The 20761-nt window shown below is 37.8% G+C and overlaps 3 protein-coding genes across 6 annotated transcripts; 2 read left to right on the top strand and 1 right to left on the bottom strand.

Moving 5' to 3' along the window:
- The first annotated feature begins 3506 nt into the window (after positions 1 to 3506).
- On the top strand, positions 3507 to 8259 carry LOC120771146 (nicastrin). 2 transcript variants are annotated; one of them, XM_040099021.1, is made up of 7 exons: positions 3507 to 3655; positions 3898 to 3999; positions 4084 to 4797; positions 4873 to 5680; positions 5740 to 5951; positions 6047 to 6257; positions 8027 to 8259. In XM_040099021.1, exons 1-7 carry the CDS (start codon positions 3595 to 3597, stop codon positions 8046 to 8048), a joined length of 2130 nt encoding a protein of 709 aa, XP_039954955.1. In that variant the 5' UTR covers positions 3507 to 3594; the 3' UTR covers positions 8049 to 8259. The 2 variants fall into 2 exon arrangements, with proteins under 2 accessions (XP_039954955.1, XP_039954950.1); XM_040099016.1 differs by having other exon boundaries at positions 7244 to 8259.
- Positions 8260 to 9123: 864 nt separating this feature from the next.
- LOC120771128 (histone deacetylase 11) lies at positions 9124 to 10988 on the bottom strand. Of its 3 annotated transcripts, none has more exons than XM_040098988.1 (5): positions 10619 to 10988; positions 10453 to 10563; positions 9928 to 10394; positions 9657 to 9783; positions 9124 to 9600 (listed from the first exon to the last, which is right to left on the bottom strand). In XM_040098988.1, the coding sequence occupies exons 1-5, from the start codon at positions 10853 to 10855 to the stop codon at positions 9445 to 9447; spliced, it is 1098 nt and encodes a 365-aa protein (XP_039954922.1). In that variant the 5' UTR covers positions 10856 to 10988; the 3' UTR covers positions 9124 to 9444. The 3 variants fall into 3 exon arrangements, with proteins under 3 accessions (XP_039954922.1, XP_039954932.1, XP_039954941.1); XM_040098998.1 differs by having other exon boundaries at positions 9675 to 9783; positions 10619 to 10986; XM_040099007.1 differs by having other exon boundaries at positions 9447 to 9600; positions 9667 to 9783.
- Positions 10989 to 11232: 244 nt separating this feature from the next.
- Positions 11233 to 20626, top strand: LOC120771054 (DNA-directed RNA polymerase II subunit RPB1-like). The gene is made up of 8 exons (XM_040098861.1): positions 11233 to 11583; positions 11648 to 12454; positions 12561 to 13241; positions 15149 to 15568; positions 15624 to 16356; positions 16416 to 16994; positions 18179 to 18754; positions 18813 to 20626. The coding sequence occupies exons 1-8, from the start codon at positions 11233 to 11235 to the stop codon at positions 20474 to 20476; spliced, it is 5811 nt and encodes a 1936-aa protein (XP_039954795.1). The 3' UTR covers positions 20477 to 20626.
- Positions 20627 to 20761: the final 135 nt, after the last annotated feature.

The following is a 20761-nucleotide window of genomic DNA, read 5'->3' as shown; positions in this document are numbered from 1 at the left end:
TCTTTTAATGCACATCCTAAGGGACATTGTGTTCTCAAGTACTAACAAACACTAATAACCATTATTGAAAATGGGAAATGGATAAAAAGGACAATTTTATTTATAATTTCAAACAATTTTATTTAATTATTTAGTACAAATCCATAGAAAGGTGAAACATTTTTCCAGCTCATGGATAAAAATACCCGAACTGAACAAAACAAGCTACAATATGGAAACATTAAAATAAAATTTAGGGACCGTGGGAAATGTTTCGAACATAAAGATTATCGATTACTCCTAGAAATATACTTTTTGAGTAAAATTTAATTTTTGAGACGTTTAACTCCTTTGAATCATTGGTGTTTTATCCAAACCGCACAAATATGGTGTTCATAATACAGTTAAACTTCCCTATCTTGAATCACCAAAATCAACAAAAAACTTCGAGTTAGAGAGACTTTGAGTTATAGAAATTTTCAATTAAATTTTTGAAATTCTCCTGCTTTGCATAAAGCTTTTTGTGTATGTTCATAAAACATGTATTCCGTAATTTTTGGCTGGACAGTTATTTTTTACTTCATAGAAAAGAGATTATAATCTTTTTAGTTCTTTGTTGTTGTAACGGTCGAGGTCATCCAACGGTAGGACAAGGAAACGTGCTGTTTCGACGGGGTCGGACCAAAGGAGAGGGGTGTCAGATGGCAGAGTTAGCTGAGCATGCAAAGATGTGGTTAGAGTCATGCGGAGACTCGTTGCATGCTGAACATATATTTGGTATATCGGCGCCGATTCTTCATAAGTAGGTAATACGTTACATTATCCAGAATGAAGTTACACAAGATTCACTCTCAATTCTCGCGCCAACTCAAGTTCGTCGGCTGCAATGAGGCGTGGTTTGACTCTAAGTACGCCATTTACTGAGAGGGAGTCAGTGAAGGTGTTCATGGCACCACTTTAAATGGCGATCAGTGCATGTCTGAAATCTGGTCGTCAAATTGTCTTGTGTCGTCGTCATAGTTATGGAAAGATCTCTTGATGTTCCTTGAAGGCGGTTCCGTTTCAAGTAACCGACTGCCGGTATGGTTTCTACGATAACACCCTAGCAGATGGGATGGGAGCATACTTGCTTCACTGTGAAGTTGTTCGATCCGAGATATCAAGAGGTGTTCCGTTATAGTCCATAATGCAGTGTTCCAAGTCTGAAGCTTCTTCGTCTACGTTTCACTGGATCCAGGCGACCATATTGGTGCGGCGTAGTTGAGGATCGGCTGGCCGATTGCCTTACACGTTGCCAACAACGTTTCCTTTTCCCCATGTGCTGTCGGCTAGCGACTTGAGGATTTTGTTACGGCTCTGTACTTTGGCAATAATTGCGGTCGTTTGAGGAGTGAAGAAGCACATGCTGTCTAGTGTCACGCTTATAATCTTACGGTTATTGACAGTCGGAACCATCGACTGCATCGATTATACTCCTTTGTCCGGTTTGTGAATATGGTCGCTGTGAATTTAGGAAGGAGAGCGTTAGGCTTCTTGCACCGAAGAAGTAGAAAAGGCCGAAGAAATATGAAGAACGTCCTCTCGCAGTTTTTTTTGGTTTAGGCCAGGAACTATTTAGGCGTTTATGACGCTAAGTGCTTTTCGGAAACCGTGCTGGTAGTACATAGTTTGGCTTTGTCACGCACTTCTTCGGAACCGAAGAGACGTTCGCCTTTCTGTTTCGCCAACACCATCCCCTTACGATCATTTGACAGGCTGGAATGCCAAAGATCGTGGTGCGCGTTAAAATCGCCTAGTACCAAACGATTTTCACCACGAAGTAGGGAGTATATTCATGTTATATCCTGTATTTAATATTTCGAGCTCGACATCGCCTGACCGGATAGCCATAACCTGACATTCAAAAGTAGTATCCCTGCGGTCGAAGTCGACATCGATAAGACGATATTGTAATGTGGTGTTGTGAGTGGCAGCCCCGTGCGCGAACTTGGTGCAGATTGCACAACCGTAGAGGCTAATATCGCAGTAGCGCGTTAGCCATGTAACTCGTGGTCCAATCCCGGTGTATCTTAAGGCCATTGCATGTGTTACACCTAACCGAGATGGAGTTTGGCGCAGACACAGCAGAAAAATTCTTCCGGTCCAATATCACCACGAGTAACGATGATATGGAATAACTCTGCTGCAAAGAGTTACTCCAGTGATCAAATCAGCCCTTGACCGGATAAAACCGAGTCAATTCTGGTAACGTAGAATCGGCTGTTGTGGGAATTGTAATGGATTGTAGTGTTCGTCTGTTGTATTCATATTTATATTTAAATGGGAATTTAAAATTACAAAGCAATGCCTACATACATAATTTTGGAATGGCGGTTTAATAATCTTCTTCACAATTCTAACCATTTTCCATGGGGCTAGAAGTCATATTCGTAGGGTCTGAAATAACATTTGTTAAAAATTCGGCTTAGTAAATCTCAATGTCCACCTCAATATAATCTGTAATAGTAACATTTTAAAGGATAAATTCGCGTGGTGACGTGAGCACCTGTTTACAAAGTGAGATTTCCCGAAAAATACTGCTTAGGGAATCACATGCCAATTTAAAAGACCGTTATATGGAAGGAAATTTTTATGACTATAGACTTCTATTGCCGATTCAAGAGTTTGAGTTATGGAGACATCAAAGTTATGAAAATACAAGTATATAAGTCAAAATTAAAACCAGGAATAAAATCTGCTAAAACTAAAACATAAAAGTGGCATACACGACACACATGTGCGTTCGATCGGTATGTGTTCAATAGCGATTTACTCGTGTATGAGCTTGTGCGCATATTAATCCATGTTCGCGAAAATGTTTGATTTTTTACGATCGGCGTGCACAGATGTATGTCGTGACTACGTGCTGTGAGCGCACAAAATCTCATTTTTCTCGTGTCACCGAATAGGAAAGATCGCGGACGAACAATTTTTCCCTTTCTTGTCGCACATCTTCACTGTTTGAAGAACGAACGCAAAATGGATTTGAATGTCGTGTATGGCGAAACGATTTAATACAGATCGAATGTGTGTAGTGTATAGCCACTTTAAACTAAATTACAGGTATTTTAACATCAAAATATTGTTTTTCAGTATCTTATTTTTATAACTATTCTTCCTTTTCTAAAATATTGTTTTATATTAACTTAATTGTATAAATATTTACAAAAACTAGATGATGAAAATCCAATTTCCGAACACATTGCAAATATTCATACAGTTCGTGCAGGTACAACCCTGGAAAGAAATGTTAATTTGCTTAGTAGCGAATTGTTTCGAACAAAAACACAAACAAGGCGCCCCGCACGATAACTTGGTCCCCTTAACCATTCCTTGCCATCCTTCGACAACAAACTACGAATTAGGGAAACAAAAGTCTTCTTGTGTGAACGCAACTATATTACACTCAACATCACTTAACATACCCAATACAGTATAAAGTTGTGACATGGTTTGAACATAATTTTTGGCATTTATCACAAAAGAAAACAGTCGTCAGCTGCAGCAAGTGAATTGCATTCTAAATTTCCTGCAAACTTTCTTGTCTTTCATGTTTAAAGCGGCTTAAAGCGAGAAATGGATCTTCGAATAATCTTTTTGTTCATCTTACAACTGATTGGTTTCAACAATTTGCTTGGTAAGTTTTAAATGCATAATTAAATCATTTGCAGTAAAATTTTAGTATCTGTAAATTGTTGCTTATACAAATGGTCCATTATAAAGCCTACACTTTTCGTTGTCCGCTTGTAAAAAAATAGTGATATAATTTATAGGCTTCGCATTTATTAGAACTTTACAAGTAGGCGTAAAAATTGTCAACAATGAGTCACTTTATATTACATTTGTTTTCTTATCGACATTATTACACGCTACAACTAGTTACAGGCCAAAGTCAACGCATAAAAGATGGAATGTACACATCTATAAGTGGAGCCAGCTGCTTCAGGCGCCTAAATGGAACCCATCAAACGGGGTGCTCATGTGAGTTTAAATTAGAAGTTTTAGAAATGCATGCAAAGACAATGACAGTCGGTAATTTAATACTTTGTCTCTACTTTGTAATAGCCAGCCAATTTGGTTCTGTAGGAGCACTACATCTTATACAAGTTGTGGAAGATTTTGAATTTTTACTACGAAACCCACCTGCGCCACCATATGCGCCCATGATACCACCGCATCTCTTCACTCGGCAAAATATGCTGCGCTTAAAAAATGAAGCACGACAAAATATAACTGTAGTATTGCTCATCAATGACAACGAAAAAATGACACAGTTTTCACATGAACTCACTTGCCCGAATCAATATAGCGGTTTATTGCTGCCAAACAGCAAAGAAACGGCAACTTGCGATACCCAAATTGCTGATAATGCTTGGAATCCTTGGGGAACTGGACTCTTACAAGAAGACTTTCCATTTCCCATTTATTATATAGCAGACGAAGAAGAAGTCTACAAGCTAAAGTCGTGCTTTCAAAAGTTTAATAATTTTGATTACAGTGGCCATGCCACGCGCAGTCTTTGCGCTGTTGAAGTAACTACATTTATGTCGGCAGCAGTCAATTCTGAAGTTTGCATTCGTCGTTCGAACTTCATTAACAACCTAGCACGAACTAGATACTGTGATCCTCTGGAAGGAAGCAGTGTTTACGCCACAATGTACCCTCGTAATTTATCTAGTTCCATAACAGAAGAGTCTTCAGAAATTCGTTCAGACCCGAACGAGAAATTTATTCTAATATCGTGTAGAATGGATACGGCGTCCATGTTTGATGGGTTAGGTATGTAACCTCTTTTTAACTGTATAAGGGGTTTATATATTTTTTATCAATATTTTTCATTCATTTGCTTTCAAGGTTTGGGCGCGATGGATTCCCTGACGGCCTATGTGACATTGATGAGCATTGCCAACACACTAAAGCAATATCTTCCTAAGAATTACTCGGAATTAACAAGAAAACTGAACATACTTTTAGTTGTATTTAATGGCGAATCGTATGATTATATCGGCTCACAACGGTTTGTATACGATCTAGAAAACTTGGATTTCCCCTTACCATCAACACTAACAGCTCCAATTTCTTTTGAAAATATTGAGTTAATGATCGATATTGGTGTATTGGATGAAATCTCGGCCATAAATGTACACACCGTAAAGACATCTGCAAAGGCTGAATCTTTCGCAGCTGCATTAAATGCGCAAAGTCAAAACTTCGATATTAAGTTTGAATTAAAAGTGGGAACTACTATACCACCCACATCAGCGCAATCTTTCCTGCGCAAAAATCTGTCATTCCCTGCCTTGATATTAAACTCAAAGCCGCAGAACAGATACTATCACTCAATATATGACAACGCGGCAAATCTTAATTTCACATACGGCAACCACACCGAACAAAATTACACAAAACTCATGTCCACTGAAGAGGCGCTGCAATATTTCTCAGCTGATTCAGTTCAAATGAAAATACGTAATGTGTCAACGAGTATAGCCTTGGCCTTGGCACAAATGCTTTTTAGCAAAGGACCTCTCGAGAAAGTTTACGCAAGTCCTGTATTAGTAGATGAGCTACTGCATTGCTTTCTACAGTCTGCTGATTGTAGACTGTTTAGAGATGCATCACCAGTCAATAGCCTGCCAGGACTACCATTTCCACCATCTCGGTATGTGCAAATTTAAACTTATAACTAAATTGCAAGAATTAAACATAAAATATTTACAGCTATATCAGCGTTGCCGGTAGCCCACAGGATTCATCTGGTTGGACCAACCGCGTTTTAGGATTATTATTGTCAACTGAAGTAGCGGATACCGTGGAAGAGAAGTGTGGTCCATTGCCATTGCAGTGGATTGCTGGGCAAAAGGGTGCCGGCGAATGTCGCCTGACAACGCAAAATTATACTCACGCTCTAAGTCCTGCGTTTTTGATAGATGGTACGTTCACGAAATCAATTGAGAACTTTCATACTTAAGGAATTAATTTTATTTTATTGTTTTTGGCTCATCAAAATATCCGTCTTTCTCATTAGATTACGATTGGAAATCAGGTCAATACTCAACCTGGACTGAATCAACATGGGGCGGTCTCAAAGCGCGTATGTTCCTACGACCGTCCAGAGTACACGAGATCGTCACACTCTCCATTGGAATTGTTGTGTTGATCATATCATTTTGCTTAGTCTACATTATTAGCAGCCGCTCAGAAGTACTTTTCGAAGGCGCAACGACAAGTTCCGATGCGTAAGTAATTCTACAAAGCAATTTGGGAATACTGGCTTATTTGGCATGTTTATAGTATTTCACAACTCATCAGTTAATAACTCAAGTTTGTATCCTGAATTTGTACATATAGTAGTTCCGATTTGTCTACTCGTTGTTAGACTTCAGATTCATCACACTCGAATGTGGATGTGAAAAAATTATACATTCCTATATCTTAGTTGTTATATTCCGTTATGTCTGATTTATACATGTTTCATAATCAGGGTTGCAAATAATCCATTAAAAAGTTAACTAATATTTTAATTATTTGATTCTTTTTTTATTTTATAGTCTCAAATACGGGATTAAAAAATAAAAAACGAATTAAAAGTTTAATTTTAACTCTTAATTCCAATGACGGGATTAAAAAAATTAATCCCAAGCACATAATTCAAAATTAAAAAAAAAAAAATTGTTTTAGAATTGCCGTTTGTCGGGTTTGCTTTCTTCATGTTCTACCAATTTGAACTAGAGTGCTCACAGTCATCGTCTTCAATACTCTAGAGCACTGGTTTGTAAACTTACTCATTCAAACAATTTCTAATTCTGATTATGGGTTTAAAAATTAAATTTTCCTCTTTTACTATTAAAATAAAAATTTAAATTTTTAAACCAAATTCGAAATTAAAAATTGAAAATTAAACTTTGAATTTAATTTTAAGTACCGATCTAAAAATAAATGTTTAAATTTTAGCTAAATTTTTAATGCGGATGTTGAGATTAAAAATGTCGAATCTAATATTTATTCCAAAACATTTGAATAAAAAATTCGCAACCCTGATCATAATATTATATGCGTATTTATGCTGACTTGTTTGCATGCATGTTTGGAGGATTTCAAAAAGGTCGAAATGTACCGCAAAAGGCATGCCTACTAAACAATCATCATCTCAGCTGGAATGCATTGTGTATATTACCACAGTTTTATTGTTAAAAGATTTGTAATATTTGTTGCCTTTTTCTAGGTTAACGGCTCCGACTGCTTGTTAATAACCAAAGCATAAACAAAAGCAATATGATGTAAACATAAATGACAAGACCGTCTCTATAATTGAAATTATTTATATATATGTGCTTAATTGGAAAAGTCGAAACATATACATTCGGTAAAACAGCTAATTAATGTATCGTCCGCTCATAACCATCAAGTCACCACCATCACCATCACCAATCCTCTCCACTAATGTCCCGTCTTTTATGATTAACCTCTAGAGCATTCATCATCAGCATACACTAGAGCACTCGTTAATTGGTAACCTAATATGTACAACTCGACACAAGCTGATGCATACTGAAACGCACACTACTGTTGCCGTACATACTACACTCAAAGACTGCTGCCAAGTTGTTACATTTTTACCAAAATAGAAACCATGATATCATAAAATATAGTTAAATTAACGAAGAGATTTAAATTCATAAATTTAAATTGTAAGCTATGCTGTGTTTAGACATATGTATGTACGTGAAATCAGGAGTTCAAAAGCATATTTTAGTAAATACAAAGGGTTTATGCGTTGTAAAATTGTTTAATGCAAATGAATTCTCTTATCTACTCACTATTTGAATGCACTTTTTATCAGTTATGTGCACTTGGTGTATGTCCCATTCGCGTATAATCATTTCTTTTGTTTTGTCAACTAATTTTTATTAACACAATAACAAACTAACCTAGATGTTTATGTATACGATAATATGGTATTCCAATTTTTAACTAATTAAATTTGTATTACCAAATATGTTTCCAGATTTGCGTATACTGCATTATAGTTAGGATAATGTCTGCCAAGCTAATAGTTTGTTACAAATATTAAAAGCAAATGTTTGAGTTTTTGTTTCAAGTAATGTAAGCTACCCTATTTTGATAACTGTAAATCATATTTTTCGCTTTTCATTTTCCCTAACGGATTTATATATTTGATATTCTATGTATAGTTATAAGTTAACTTTTTATTTTTCTCTATATATTAAGACGAATTAAATAATTAATATATATATTAATATATATAAGCGCCTATAACTTTAGTGCAGAGCAAATGAAATAAAACAATAATGCACATACATATGTGCAAATATATAAGAAAAGTCCTCAACAGGCCACTCCTCACATACCTTATTTATCATTCATAATATAAAACAAAATAAAAAACAACAACATTGTAACAATTTTTACGATTCGAAAATGTGTTTTGTCTCGGAAATGCGTAACTCCATGCATACAATGTGTTTCTAGTATGAACAATAATATTATATACTGCTAATTTATGAGAATACGAAATAAAGCCAAAATAATTTTTATGAACTGAACATCTTTTTAGATCTTTCAATGATAGTTTAATGTATACAATATTATTTATACTTAAAAAAAAACGTTTTTTTTAGTTAATTGTATCATTCAGAAGTAAAATTCATGAAACGCTGTTTTTAGATACTACAAGTATAATCATAATATTTTCTGCAGAGACATGTGTACGAACAGCCATTTTATATCCTGAGCAGAGTTTATTACGTTTGTCACGGTGTAGTTTTTTATTATTCTCCTCACTGGCATAATGTTGAAAACCGTAATACCATAAGCAGAGGCGTAGAGAAGCAACCGAAGTCCGGAGATGATTTTAGTGGGTTTTTGGAGAAAAGATTTGCAAAACATTGTTCTCCTAAGAACACTAAAGAATTGTGGCCGATTGTTTTCTAGTTAGATGATACCTCAACCGAAATTTTTTCTTGCGGACTGATATTGAATTTATTGTTGAATTTCAAAACTTTACAGATAAGTTGGAAAGGCTTAAATATTGTGTGGGAAGGTATACTGTATCTAGTAAACAGAAACATATAGAAACGTAGGTTTACTTTTGCGAATGCTTCCAGTTTATTTCATTGTGTCTTTTTTCAACAATCCCAAATTTTAGGTTAGATTATTACAGCCAAAATGTAGTTACAATTACTTAATTTTTATAATATTATCTTTTTATATATTTATATTAAAATAAAATATTTAAATATTTTAAAACAATTTAGTTCAAGAAACACCTATTTTAGTAAACTATACATATGTATGTACATACATTTGTTCCAATTTAATTTAATGCTATCTGAATTAAGCGTCACAATTATCAATTGCCCAAAGTCATTAAGTCAGTGTATCAAACTCAAAATAATATAGAATTTAGCAGACAAGCAGACCTTTCGTTTTGAGATTAACAATTGATTCGGCAATAACCTTAGCAGAGGACTTTAAATAGCCACCGCTGAGCAACATTACGATTGGAATGCGTTCCTCACGACAAGTAGCAAACACGAATTGATCTCGTTCCATAACACCCTGTATTTGATGATATAAACAACATTATTGAAGATTTACAATTATAATAACATTACCAACGCATACAAAAATACCTCTGGTGTTATACATAAATGGCCCAGAGGATCGCCCAAAAGTATATCCGTACCAGCATTGTATACCAATAAGTCTGGACGAAACTCACTCAAAGCGTATTTTAGAGATCTGTGTAATATAATTTTGAAAATTTCAAATATTTTAAGATTTACATAAAACATAGTTAATACTAGAAATTGATTATAAAAAACTAAACAATAAAAGAAATTAACTGTAACACAATCTTTTTTTTAGTTCTTGTGCAAATTTTACCTTTTCAATTTTTTCAAGTAAGTTCCATCCGCTGTGCGTGGTTTGAGTTCCACCGCACAACTTATGGCCAATTTGGCTTCATGATCACGTGGATATATGGAAGCGTTGTACATATCCAAAATGAATACTTTTTCATTCTCGTAAAAATCACGTTCGTGTCCATTTCCCTGATGTGCATCCAAGTCCACAATCATTGCTGTCTCGACATTTGGCTCCTCTTCTAAAGTTTTTGTGATAAGCAAAGTAATATCTGCATAGGGGCAGAAGCCACCACCTTTGTAGGCACAACAATGATGAAATCCTCCGCCCAAATTAATAGCCCATCCATAACGTATTGCCAGACTACCGGCTAATATAGACCCAGCAGTTTGAAAGCGCATGGGACGCAAGTAGCCACGCTGTACAAACGTGTTAGGTACAAAGAGTAGCAAAGGAATTTCCGATATCTTAGCTGCATTCACACTCCACTTTAATAAGTGATACGATAGAGTTTAACACAAATATTTTCTAAAGGAAATATTGTACCTTCAAGCTGCGTAAATATTTGCGTGTATGGACCTTTTGAAGCTCAGTCTTTGTTATTTCACTAGGCTCATAAAATCGTCCGGGACGAAATATTTCATTCTGAAGTAAGAACTGCAATAGCGGAAATTTTATTGATTTCTATAAAAAAAACTAAATATGCATTTACTTTAAATACATGTGATCCTTTAGCGGCATCAAAAGGATGCAGTTTTTCCATACCGCAAAATCGCACACCATAACTTTTTGAGTACACAATTGGTGTTTTAAGAGAATCGTCTTCCTGTTCCTCATTTGATTTCCGTTTTGAAACAGCTTGATCTGATTGTTCGTCAACATCCTCGCGCATTACCCAAACCACCTCCTTTTGTTGCTCATGATGCACTTTCTCTGTAAATCGTTTCATTCTATGTTCTTTGCATGATTTTATGTAAATAATACAGAACTTTAATTACACATCTAAAATCATCTGATTTATTCATTGTCGTTGAATTATCATGAATTCCTAATACACGAATTTGATGGTTAAGTGACGGAAGTTGAGAAAATGACAAATGTCAAACATTCAACATACGCGTCTTTTGCCACTGAACATACCCCACGTAACCGTACAGCAGTTTCAAAATGAAATATCCGCTTCGTTAATTCTTATTTTGGGAAAATTAGAAAATCGTGATTTAATTTGTGAGAAACGTTAACAAAGATCAATTGAATTACAATAAAAACATTGAGTTTAATAGATTTTGAATTTATATCAGCACAATTTGAAAATCAAGAAGAATCATGAATGTCAGTTGTGTTACGCGGAATGTGAAGGCCATACAATTTGGAGTGCTTTCCCCGGATGAAATCAAACGATTATCGGTAACGGAAGGTGGTATCACACGTGCAGTTATTGTAGAAGATGGTAAACCAGCATTAGGTGGTTTAATGGACCCTCGCCAAGGAGTTTTGGATCGAGAGTCACGCTGCCTTACATGTGCTGGTAATATCGTCGACTGTCCCGGCCATTTTGGACATATTGAATTAAGCTTACCAGTATTTCACATTGGTTTCCTTCTAAAAACAATTAAAATATTACGTTGTGTGTGCTTCTCTTGTTCCAAACTGTTGGTGTCACCGACAAATGCAAAGGTATTTATAAAACCAAACATTTCAATCACATTGCGCACTTAAATAAAAGCTTGTCACTTTTTAGGTTAAGGAAATGCTGAATCGCACCAAAGCACGTCCACGCATGCGCTTAAGCCTTATGCGAGAATTGTGCAAGTCCAAAACAATATGCGAAGGGGGCGAAAATATTGACATTCCTATCACATGCAACAACGAACGAAATATCTCAGATCATGGGGGCTGCGGGCATCATCAGCCGCGAATTACTCGAAACAAGTTGGAGCTATTTGCCACTTGGCAACGTTTAACCGAACATCGACAAGAACGCCAAATCATATTGACAGCGGAGCGGGTATTAGAAATTTTCCGAAATATCTCCGATGAAGATTGCATTTATTTAGGTATGGATCCGAAACACTGCCGGCCTGATTGGTTGCTCATTTCAGTACTGCCAGTACCACCACTTTCTGTGCGACCATCCGTTCTGATGTATGGAAGTTCACGTTCGCACGATGACCTTACACACAAATTGGCGGACATTATCAAAGCAAACAATGAGCTAAAGAAATGCATTGAAACAGGCGCCGCAGACCACCTAATTAGAGAGTGTTCGTCCCTGTTGCAATTTCATGTAGTTACAGTAATCGACAATGAAATGCCTGGCCTACCACGTGCTCTACAAAAGTCAGGCCGTCCTTTGAAGAGCATCAAAGCACGTCTAAAGGGTAAGGAAGGACGTATACGAGGCAACCTAATGGGAAAGCGTGTAGACTTTTCAGCACGTACCGTAATTACGCCGGATCCGAATTTAAATATCGATCAAGTGGGTGTACCGAGATCTGTTGCGCAGAATCTGACTTATCCCGAAGTAGTGACACCATTCAATATTGAGGTAAACACTAACTTAATTGGAACATCTCTTTAATATATAACATATATTATATAACAAAAAAAATATTATACCTACATATACTTATATATATATAATTTAAAACCAGCTTATGCAAACCCTTGTTCAACGCGGCAATACGCAATTTCCCGGCGCTAAGTATATAATACGTAGCAATGGCGATCGCATCGACTTGCGTTTCCACCCAAAACCCAGTGATTTACATTTAGAGTTTGGCTACAAAGTCGAACGCCATTTACGCGATAACGATTTGGTGATTTTTAACCGCCAACCAACGCTGCACAAAATGTCGATGATGGGTCACCGCGTCAAAGTACTGCCTTGGTCCACGTTCCGGATGAACCTCTCTTGTACCTCGCCCTATAACGCAGATTTCGATGGCGACGAAATGAATTTGCATGTTCCTCAGAGCATGGAGACACGCGCCGAAATTGAAAATCTCCACCTGACACCACGACAAATTGTCACACCGCAAACGAATAAGCCGGTTATGGGGATTGTGCAGGATTGCTTGACAGGCGTATGCAAGATGACCAAACGCGATGTCTTCATAACACACGAACAACTGATGAATTTACTGATGCACATGCCGTGTTGGGATGGTGTGATGCCGAAGCCATGTATTTTAAAACCGACATTTTTGTGGTCGGGCAAGCAGCTTTTTTCCTTAATCATACCGGGAAATTTGAATATGATACGCACTCATTCAACGCATCCTGATGAAGAAGACGATAGTCAATACCGTTGGATTTCGCCGGGTGATACCAAAGTACGTACAAATTTAACACAAACCAAGGTAGGCCAATTTTCGAATGTGTTTATTTCTAGACAAATGAAGATTTTTCGACCTAATTATTTGCGTCAGCAAAATCTTACAAAATTTCCTCTTTCTTAATTCTAAGAATATCTCCCACCTTATCTAATGAGTCCTAGTGGGACATCTTGTATCATTAATTTGTAAGCTAAAATTTGAGGTTCAGCAAACTTTTGGTGTAAAACCACGTTCGAGACCCACTTCATCGAAAGCTTTTAATTATATTGTTAGTAAATTATCTTGTATAGACAACTTCAAACCAATATTCGTAATTTTATTAGGAGTAAGGAAAAAAGTATTACATATGTTTTATAATTTTAACGGTATATTTATACATATTTTAAAAATACTCAGTAAGTTAAAAAAATACGATATATCGAGTTTCGTGCGATCTCCAACGGCGCTAAACAAAAAAGGTCCTCCACTGGCCTTCTCCGTGGACGAAACCTGAAAAATTAAAAAATTGACAAAATAGCGGCGACAAACAAAGGCAACTTTGGTCTGTCAAAATTCGATTTTTGATCAGATAAACAAACTGTTTGGCCATTGTACAAAAACGATATGCAAAACATGCGGAAGAAATTTGATAATGATAAGATAGATAAACTGATGGGCCTAATGGAACTATTTGAACATGGAAGGCTGAAACTCCAAAACTATTTGAGATATCGAAATATAAAAAAAACTTTTTTTTATTGTATTTCAAATTTGGTGTGCCCCGTAAGGGCAGTCGAGACATTTTAAAAAAATGAAAGTGAATTTCAGGATTCAAAAACATTATTTTTTAATTATTAATTTTTGGAAAAAATTAAATTCTTTTTTCCAACTCTACCATTTTGAAATAGTGATGTAATGCTGAAGAGCTTATGTTGTGTAAACCCAAATCCCTTTTATTTTGCTTCAAGTTTCATGTGTTAGCCCATTATCCGCTAATTGTGAGAATCAACTTGTTTTTACTCCCATATTAGATTCCTTCTTCCTTACTGCTAATGTTAGGCCGAGTTTGCGGGCTCCAGACCTAACTAACCCCTTGAAGTCAGATATGATGGCAATGTTTAAGAGGAGAAATATATAAATATATACAAGGTGCTTTCCAAAGTAAACAGGACTTAAAAAAAACAGATCAAATGGTTTTTTCGGAAAAATCAACTTATTTTATTCAAAATACCACCACGTTTTGTCACCAGTCACGATATTGTAAAAGAGGTTTTCGTCCTTTTTGACCTCTTTAATAATGTCCTTCGAATGTGCAATTCTGAGCAATTTTTGGTTGTCAGTCAATTTGTGCGGAACAAACCGTGCGCCCACCTTTTGTACATAAGCCCAAATATTCGGTCAAAATGCGATACATCGATATTTTTGAGATGTTCTATTCCATTTCCATGAATTTCAATGATGATTTCGGCTGATTTTTGATGAATTCATGCACAGTTTCGATGGAATTTCTGGTGATCACGAATTTTTATTGGCCCACATGTTGATCGTCATTTATGTCCTCTCAGCCTCTTTGAATACGTGGAAACCACTCGTGCACTCTGCTACAGGGTGGGCAATCATCACCATAAACTTGTTTCATCAATTGAAACGTTTCGGTAAAATTTTAACCAATTTTAAAATAAAATTTAATGTTGGCTGTTACTGACACTTAAAACGCAATAACTTCACTTTCAATCGATGAAATGTCATGAAATTCTCACTGGGCAATCGATAAAGAAAACAGATTCTAACGCACCAGTCGACATATAGATGGCGCCATTCGGGGGGGATTGGAGGTTGGATTCCTGTTTACTTTCGAACGCACCTTGTAGATAGCAGAACTTGGTGGCCTAATTAACGAGCTTAATTAACATAAATCATCACAGGTAATTGTCGAATACAGTGAACTAATTATGGGTATTCTATGTAAACGCACACTGGGTGCCACCGCTGGATCCCTCTTGCATATTGCTTACATCGAGCTTGGACATCAAATCGCCGGAGAATTTTACGCAAATATACAAAAGGTTGTCAACGCTTGGCTTTTACTCGAAGGTCACAGTATTGGAATTGGCGACACCATTGCCGATCCGGCCACTTACAAAGAGATACAAAACGCCATTGCCAAAGCTAAGAATGATGTAATGTTGGTCATACAGAAGGCACATCACATGCAGTTGGAGCCGACACCGGGCAACACGCTGCGCCAAACATTCGAAAATCAAGTCAATCGCATTTTGAATGATGCACGCGATAAGACGGGTGGCTCTGCAAAGAAATCGCTTACAGAATATAACAACTTGAAGGTAATCAAAGCAGCTGTGATTGTGAAATATTTTATGCACACTCAGGTATTTTCAGGCCATGGTAATCGCTGGTTCCAAGGGTTCTAATATTAACATATCACAAGTGATTGCCTGCGTTGGGCAGCAGAACGTCGAAGGTAAACGTATACCTTACGGTTTTCGTAAACGGACAATGCCACACTTTATCAAGGACGATTATGGGCCAGAGGCACGCGGCTTCGTCGAGAATTCATACCTAGCGGGCCTAACACCAAGTGAGTTCTACTTCCATGCAATGGGCGGACGTGAAGGACTTATCGATACAGCCGTGAAGACTGCAGAAACGGGTTACATACAGCGGCGTTTAATCAAAGCCATGGAATCAGTGATGGTTCAGTACGATGGCACAGTACGCAATGCTGAGGGTCAAATTATACAGCTACGCTACGGCGAAGACGGCCTCTGTGGTGAGTCGGTGGAATTCCAAACGCTGCCCACCATACAGCTTTCGAACAAGGCATTCGAAAAGCAATTCAAATTCGACGTCACTCAGACACGAAATTTGCGTAAATATTTCAACGAAGAGACTGTTCGTGATATCACCGAATCTACGGAGATTATTGCGCAACTGGAGGTTGAGTGGGAGCAATTGTGTCGGGACCGCGAAGCCTTACGTCAAATTTTCCCAACCGGTGATTCAAAGGTGGTATTACCATGCAATTTGCAGCGTATGATTTGGAATGTGCAGAAAATATTCCATGTAGACCAACGTTCTACAACTGCTCTCAATCCATTGGACGTTGTAAAAGGTATAATTCTGACTAAAAAAAAGTTTTTAAAAATAATTCATGACTTTTCGCTCTTCCAGGCGTACGTGAGTTGCTCAACCAATGCGTCATTGTTGCAGGATCCGATCACATATCGCAGCAGGCCAACGACAATGCCACTTTCCTCTTTCAGTGCTTGGTTCGCTCTACTCTCTGCTCCAAAGTGGTAGCCGAAAGCCATCACTTAACGCCAGAATCTTTTGAAATGCTGCTTGGCGAAATTGCTAATCGTTTTCAACTTTCGCAAATTTGTCCTGGCGAAATGGTGGGCGCACTGTCTGCCCAATCATTGGGCGAACCAGCGACACAAATGACGCTGAATACTTTTCACTTCGCCGGTGTTTCCGCAAAAAATGTGACTTTGGGTGTGCCACGTTTGAAAGAGATCATCAACGTGTCTAAACGCCCACGGTCACCTTCATTAACTGTCTTCTTAATAGGTAAGCCGGCACGAGATGTGGAGAAAGCCAAAGATGTGCTGTGCCGTTTGGAGCATACTACGCTCAAGAAAGTTACGGCTAATACCGCTATCTACTATGACCCAGATCCAATGCGCACTGTCGTGCGGGAAGATCAAGAATTTGTTAATATCTACTATGAAATTCCTGATTTTGATCCTAGTAAGTTCTGCGCATAAGCCTAAGCCTTTTTTCATTGTAGAATTGAGATATCTTATTGAAAGCTGGTACACGTGTTCCTTAGTAAAAAAAAAGTGGGGTGAGTTCGTAGATGGGTATAACGGACCACTGCCACGCCCACAAAACGCCATTAATCGAAAATTCATAAATGGCAAACATAAAACTAAATTAATACATAAAGCTGTAACTTTGTGCAGGGGATTGCAGTAGTAAGGGGCACCTGTAGACTAAAAATAAAAAAAAAACGTGGCCCGCCATCTTATTTAATATATAGTAAGTACGTGCTTCCTAAACCGCTAAAGCTACAATAACAAAATTCGCTAAGGACAAACCTTATAAGAACCCCTACTGACGGTTTGAAAATTTATGAAATCGGATTATAAATCGGAACTCAGGGTCAAAATGGGACAATGGAAGTGGCATCGCCCACAATTAGGTGAAATAACATGTCTCCGCGACTACTGGAACAAATTCAACCAAATTCGGTACATACCATTATTCCGACGATCCCATATTACACAGTGAAAATGGGTGCAATTGCACTAGGACCACGCCTACTTCTCATATACCACAATTTGAAATTTCATATGATTTTTCCCCTTTCCCGTACTAAATCAAGCACCAATGAATATATTCGGATAAAACTTCGTACAAATAGTGCTTTTCAGGTAAGCCATCTCGTCTAAAAATTGCGTAAAACGGCCCCCACATTCCGAATATGTGAACTCCAGTGTTTATGGCTGATATTCAAAAATGAATCGACTCAAAATAAAGATTTTCAAACTTCCTGTTGGATATATTAGATATCGGTCCCTGTGCAGTGTGAAATTGAGGAAGGGTATTTTTCTAATAACAATGTACCTTTGGACGTAAAACGGATAAAATCGGATAAAAACTTGCCCTACACCTCATATAACTAACAAATCTTATATATATACCTTAAAAATTTTCGGTTACACCCGAACTTAGCCCTTCCTTACTTGTTTAATATAAAGTTTTGCCAGAACCTAAAGAAGTTTCCCGTGCTCTGAGTATAAAATGTCCTGTTACACCCGAGTTAAGGCCTTACTTATTCTTGTTTAAATTTTTTTAAATACTTACACAATTACATCTTATACTTAACATCAATCCATAAGTAAATTAAAATGTTCAAACCCTTCTTACAGATGAAATCTCGCCATGGCTCTTACGCATAGAGCTCGATCGAAAGCACATGACCGAAAAGAAACTCACCATGGAGCACATTGCCGAGCGCATCGCTGCCTCCTTCGGCGACGACTTGAAGTGCATTTTCAATGATGACAATGCAACACGTTTAATAATGCGCATACGCATTATGAACACTCCTAACTCGGAGAACAAATTTCAAGCTGAAGACTTGGTAGAGGAGGAGGCGTCTCTCACTCGCTTAGACGATAACATGTTTTTGCGCTGCATCGAGAGCAACATGTTGTCCGACATGACTTTGCAGGGTATCGAATCCATCTCGAAAGTGTATATGCACCTGCCGCAGGTGACAAATAAGAAGCGTATCTATATCACGGAGACGGGTGAATTCAAATCCGTGGCTGAGTGGCTCCTGGAGACCGATGGCACCGCGTTAATGCGCGTGCTCAGCGAGCGGAACGTCGACCAAACGCGCACCTTCAGCAATGATATATGCGAAATGTTTACGGTGTTGGGAATTGAAGCGGTGCGCAAATCGATTGAGAAGGAGATGAACAATGTCTTGCAGTTCTACGGTTGGTAACATCTAATTCTGAAAATTTATTTATTGTTTAAACATTAATAATTCTCCAGGCTTGTACGTTAACTATCGGCACTTGGCGCTGCTCTGTGACATTATGACGGCCAAGGGTCATCTGATGGCTATTTCACGCCATGGCATCAATCGCCAACAAACCAGCCCTTTGATGCGTTGCTCTTTTGAGGAGACGGTGGATGTGCTATTGGATGCTGCAGCACACGGTGAACGTGATGCTATGCGTGGCGTGTCGGAAAATATTATAATGGGTCAATTGCCGCACATCGGCACCGGTTGCTTTGACATGATACTTGATGCATCTAAATGCAAACTTGCTATGGAAGTAGATTCGATAAACAACAAGAACGCCCTTTTTTATGGTTCATTGTTTACGCCGAATATTTTAGCTGGAAGTGGACGCAGTGGCATGCTTGAGTACTCACCAGGCCTAGGTGGTCTAACTCCACAATCTGCACGTTCTGTCTGTTTCTCGCCTTTGTCGAATATGAGTTCGCCTACAATGACCGTAGATGAGTTTTGTAGCTCGCCATATTCTTCGCCATCAACTGCTTCGATCAAATCATACTATGGTGGTGGGTCATACTACTCACCCATTTCGCCAATATATGACCAAAAAGCATTTAGAAGTTCAAATATATCCAGTAACTGCAGCCATTTGTCATGCACCAATGATTTATTAACCACTATTATGCAGTCTCCTAAGTACTCACCTAGTTCACCAGAATTTTCACCACATTATCAACGCTATCTACAAGTTCATTCACCACAATCACCTTCAAACAGCAACAGCACATTTTATTCACCAGACAGTTCAACAATGTCTTATAACAGCGTCACCGGTTCGTCGCGTTATTCACCGACCTCACCCGGTTACTCACCGCAAACTAATAACTATTCGCCCACTTCACCGTCCTATTCACCCACCATAATGAGTTCAAACCGGTGCTGCAACAGTTTTTCACCAAGCTCACCCACTAGTAATAACGATTCGTTATATTCACCTTCTTCCCCGCTGAACACACCCGATCATCTAACTGATAAAACGGCAACAGCAACTGATAGTTGCTCTCAACGTACAGAACCCAAAAAATATCGATCTACTCCGTATTTCTATGCGGAAAGTAATGGCACCCCTTCTAGTAGTGCAACTTACTCACCCACAAGTCCTATCTACGCTCATTACTCGCCATCAAGCCCGCATTGTATTATGCAAACACCACATTATTCCCCTTCCACTCTTAGCTATAATCCTTCGAGTCCCAGCTATACACAAATCAGTCCATCGTTTACTATTAATTCACCTCAATACTCGCCGCTAAGTCCGAAAATCAACTATTCCCCCACAATCTCTTCGCCGCAAATGCATTTCATTTTACCACGTACGCCACAACAACAATACTCTGCTTCTATACAGAGTCCACGCTATCCTAGTAGCTCCTCGATCACCTACTCACCAACGTCACCGAAGCATTCACCGAACTCCAATCGTTACTCCCCCAGTAGTCCGCAATACTCAAGTAGTCCAGCCAGCCCCAATTATTCCACCGCGTCTCACTCAAATGTGGTTTACTCTCCGCATAGCCCTAGTTTTTACTCATCCTCGCCTTCGAGTCCCGTTTATAGCTCCAGCGAGTCTCCAATGTCACCTATGAGCCCCAACAGTCCGGCTAGCCCACAGTATTCCCCGACCTCAAACTGAAATTGAAACAACAATATAATTACATTAATAGACATATTAATAGCACAGAATAGAATAGTGTTACTGTTTTTGTTGAAATTCGCTATATTTTCATAATAAAATAATTTCTCAATAGCTATTAATTAACTATAATGACCTGGAAATGAAATCCGTAATTTAATAATTCCTCGTTAAAAAATATTTAATTAACTCTTTTATACTCATGTAGTATTATTTAGAATTAAAACTGAAATCGCATTGAATTGAATTTTGAATTGATAAAATCTGAATTTTGAATTTAATTAA

This window comes from Bactrocera tryoni, chromosome 1 (assembly GCF_016617805.1).
Source record: "Bactrocera tryoni isolate S06 chromosome 1, CSIRO_BtryS06_freeze2, whole genome shotgun sequence".
NCBI classification, from domain to species: Eukaryota; Metazoa; Arthropoda; class Insecta; order Diptera; family Tephritidae; genus Bactrocera; species Bactrocera tryoni.
The sequence above is the reverse complement of the archived record's forward strand: the minus strand, read 5'-3'. Positions and strand labels throughout refer to the sequence as shown.

What these genes read in the sequence shown, in the direction of transcription:
- LOC120771146 (XM_040099016.1), top strand. Translation starts at nt 3,595, where the DNA reads ATGGATCTTCGAATAATCTTTTTGTTCATCTTACAACTGATTGGTTTC. An exon ending in CCATCAAACGGGGTGCTCAT is followed by an intron (nt 4,000 to 4,083) that starts GTGAGTTTAAAT and finishes ACTTTGTAATAG; the next exon opens with CCAGCCAATTTGGTTCTGTA. An exon ending in TCCTGCGTTTTTGATAGATG is followed by an intron (nt 5,952 to 6,046) that starts GTACGTTCACGA and finishes CTTTCTCATTAG; the next exon opens with ATTACGATTGGAAATCAGGT.
- LOC120771128 (XM_040098988.1), bottom strand. Translation starts at nt 10,855, where the DNA reads ATGAAACGATTTACAGAGAAAGTGCATCATGAGCAACAAAAGGAGGTG. An exon ending in AATATTTACGCAGCTTGAAG is followed by an intron (nt 10,395 to 10,452) that starts GTACAATATTTC and finishes CACTTATTAAAG; the next exon opens with TGGAGTGTGAATGCAGCTAA. An exon ending in TACTTGAAAAAATTGAAAAG is followed by an intron (nt 9,784 to 9,927) that starts GTAAAATTTGCA and finishes TATATTACACAG; the next exon opens with ATCTCTAAAATACGCTTTGA.
- LOC120771054 (XM_040098861.1), top strand. Translation starts at nt 11,233, where the DNA reads ATGAATGTCAGTTGTGTTACGCGGAATGTGAAGGCCATACAATTTGGA. An exon ending in TGACACCATTCAATATTGAG is followed by an intron (nt 12,455 to 12,560) that starts GTAAACACTAAC and finishes ATTTAAAACCAG; the next exon opens with CTTATGCAAACCCTTGTTCA. An exon ending in TCCATTGGACGTTGTAAAAG is followed by an intron (nt 16,357 to 16,415) that starts GTATAATTCTGA and finishes TCGCTCTTCCAG; the next exon opens with GCGTACGTGAGTTGCTCAAC.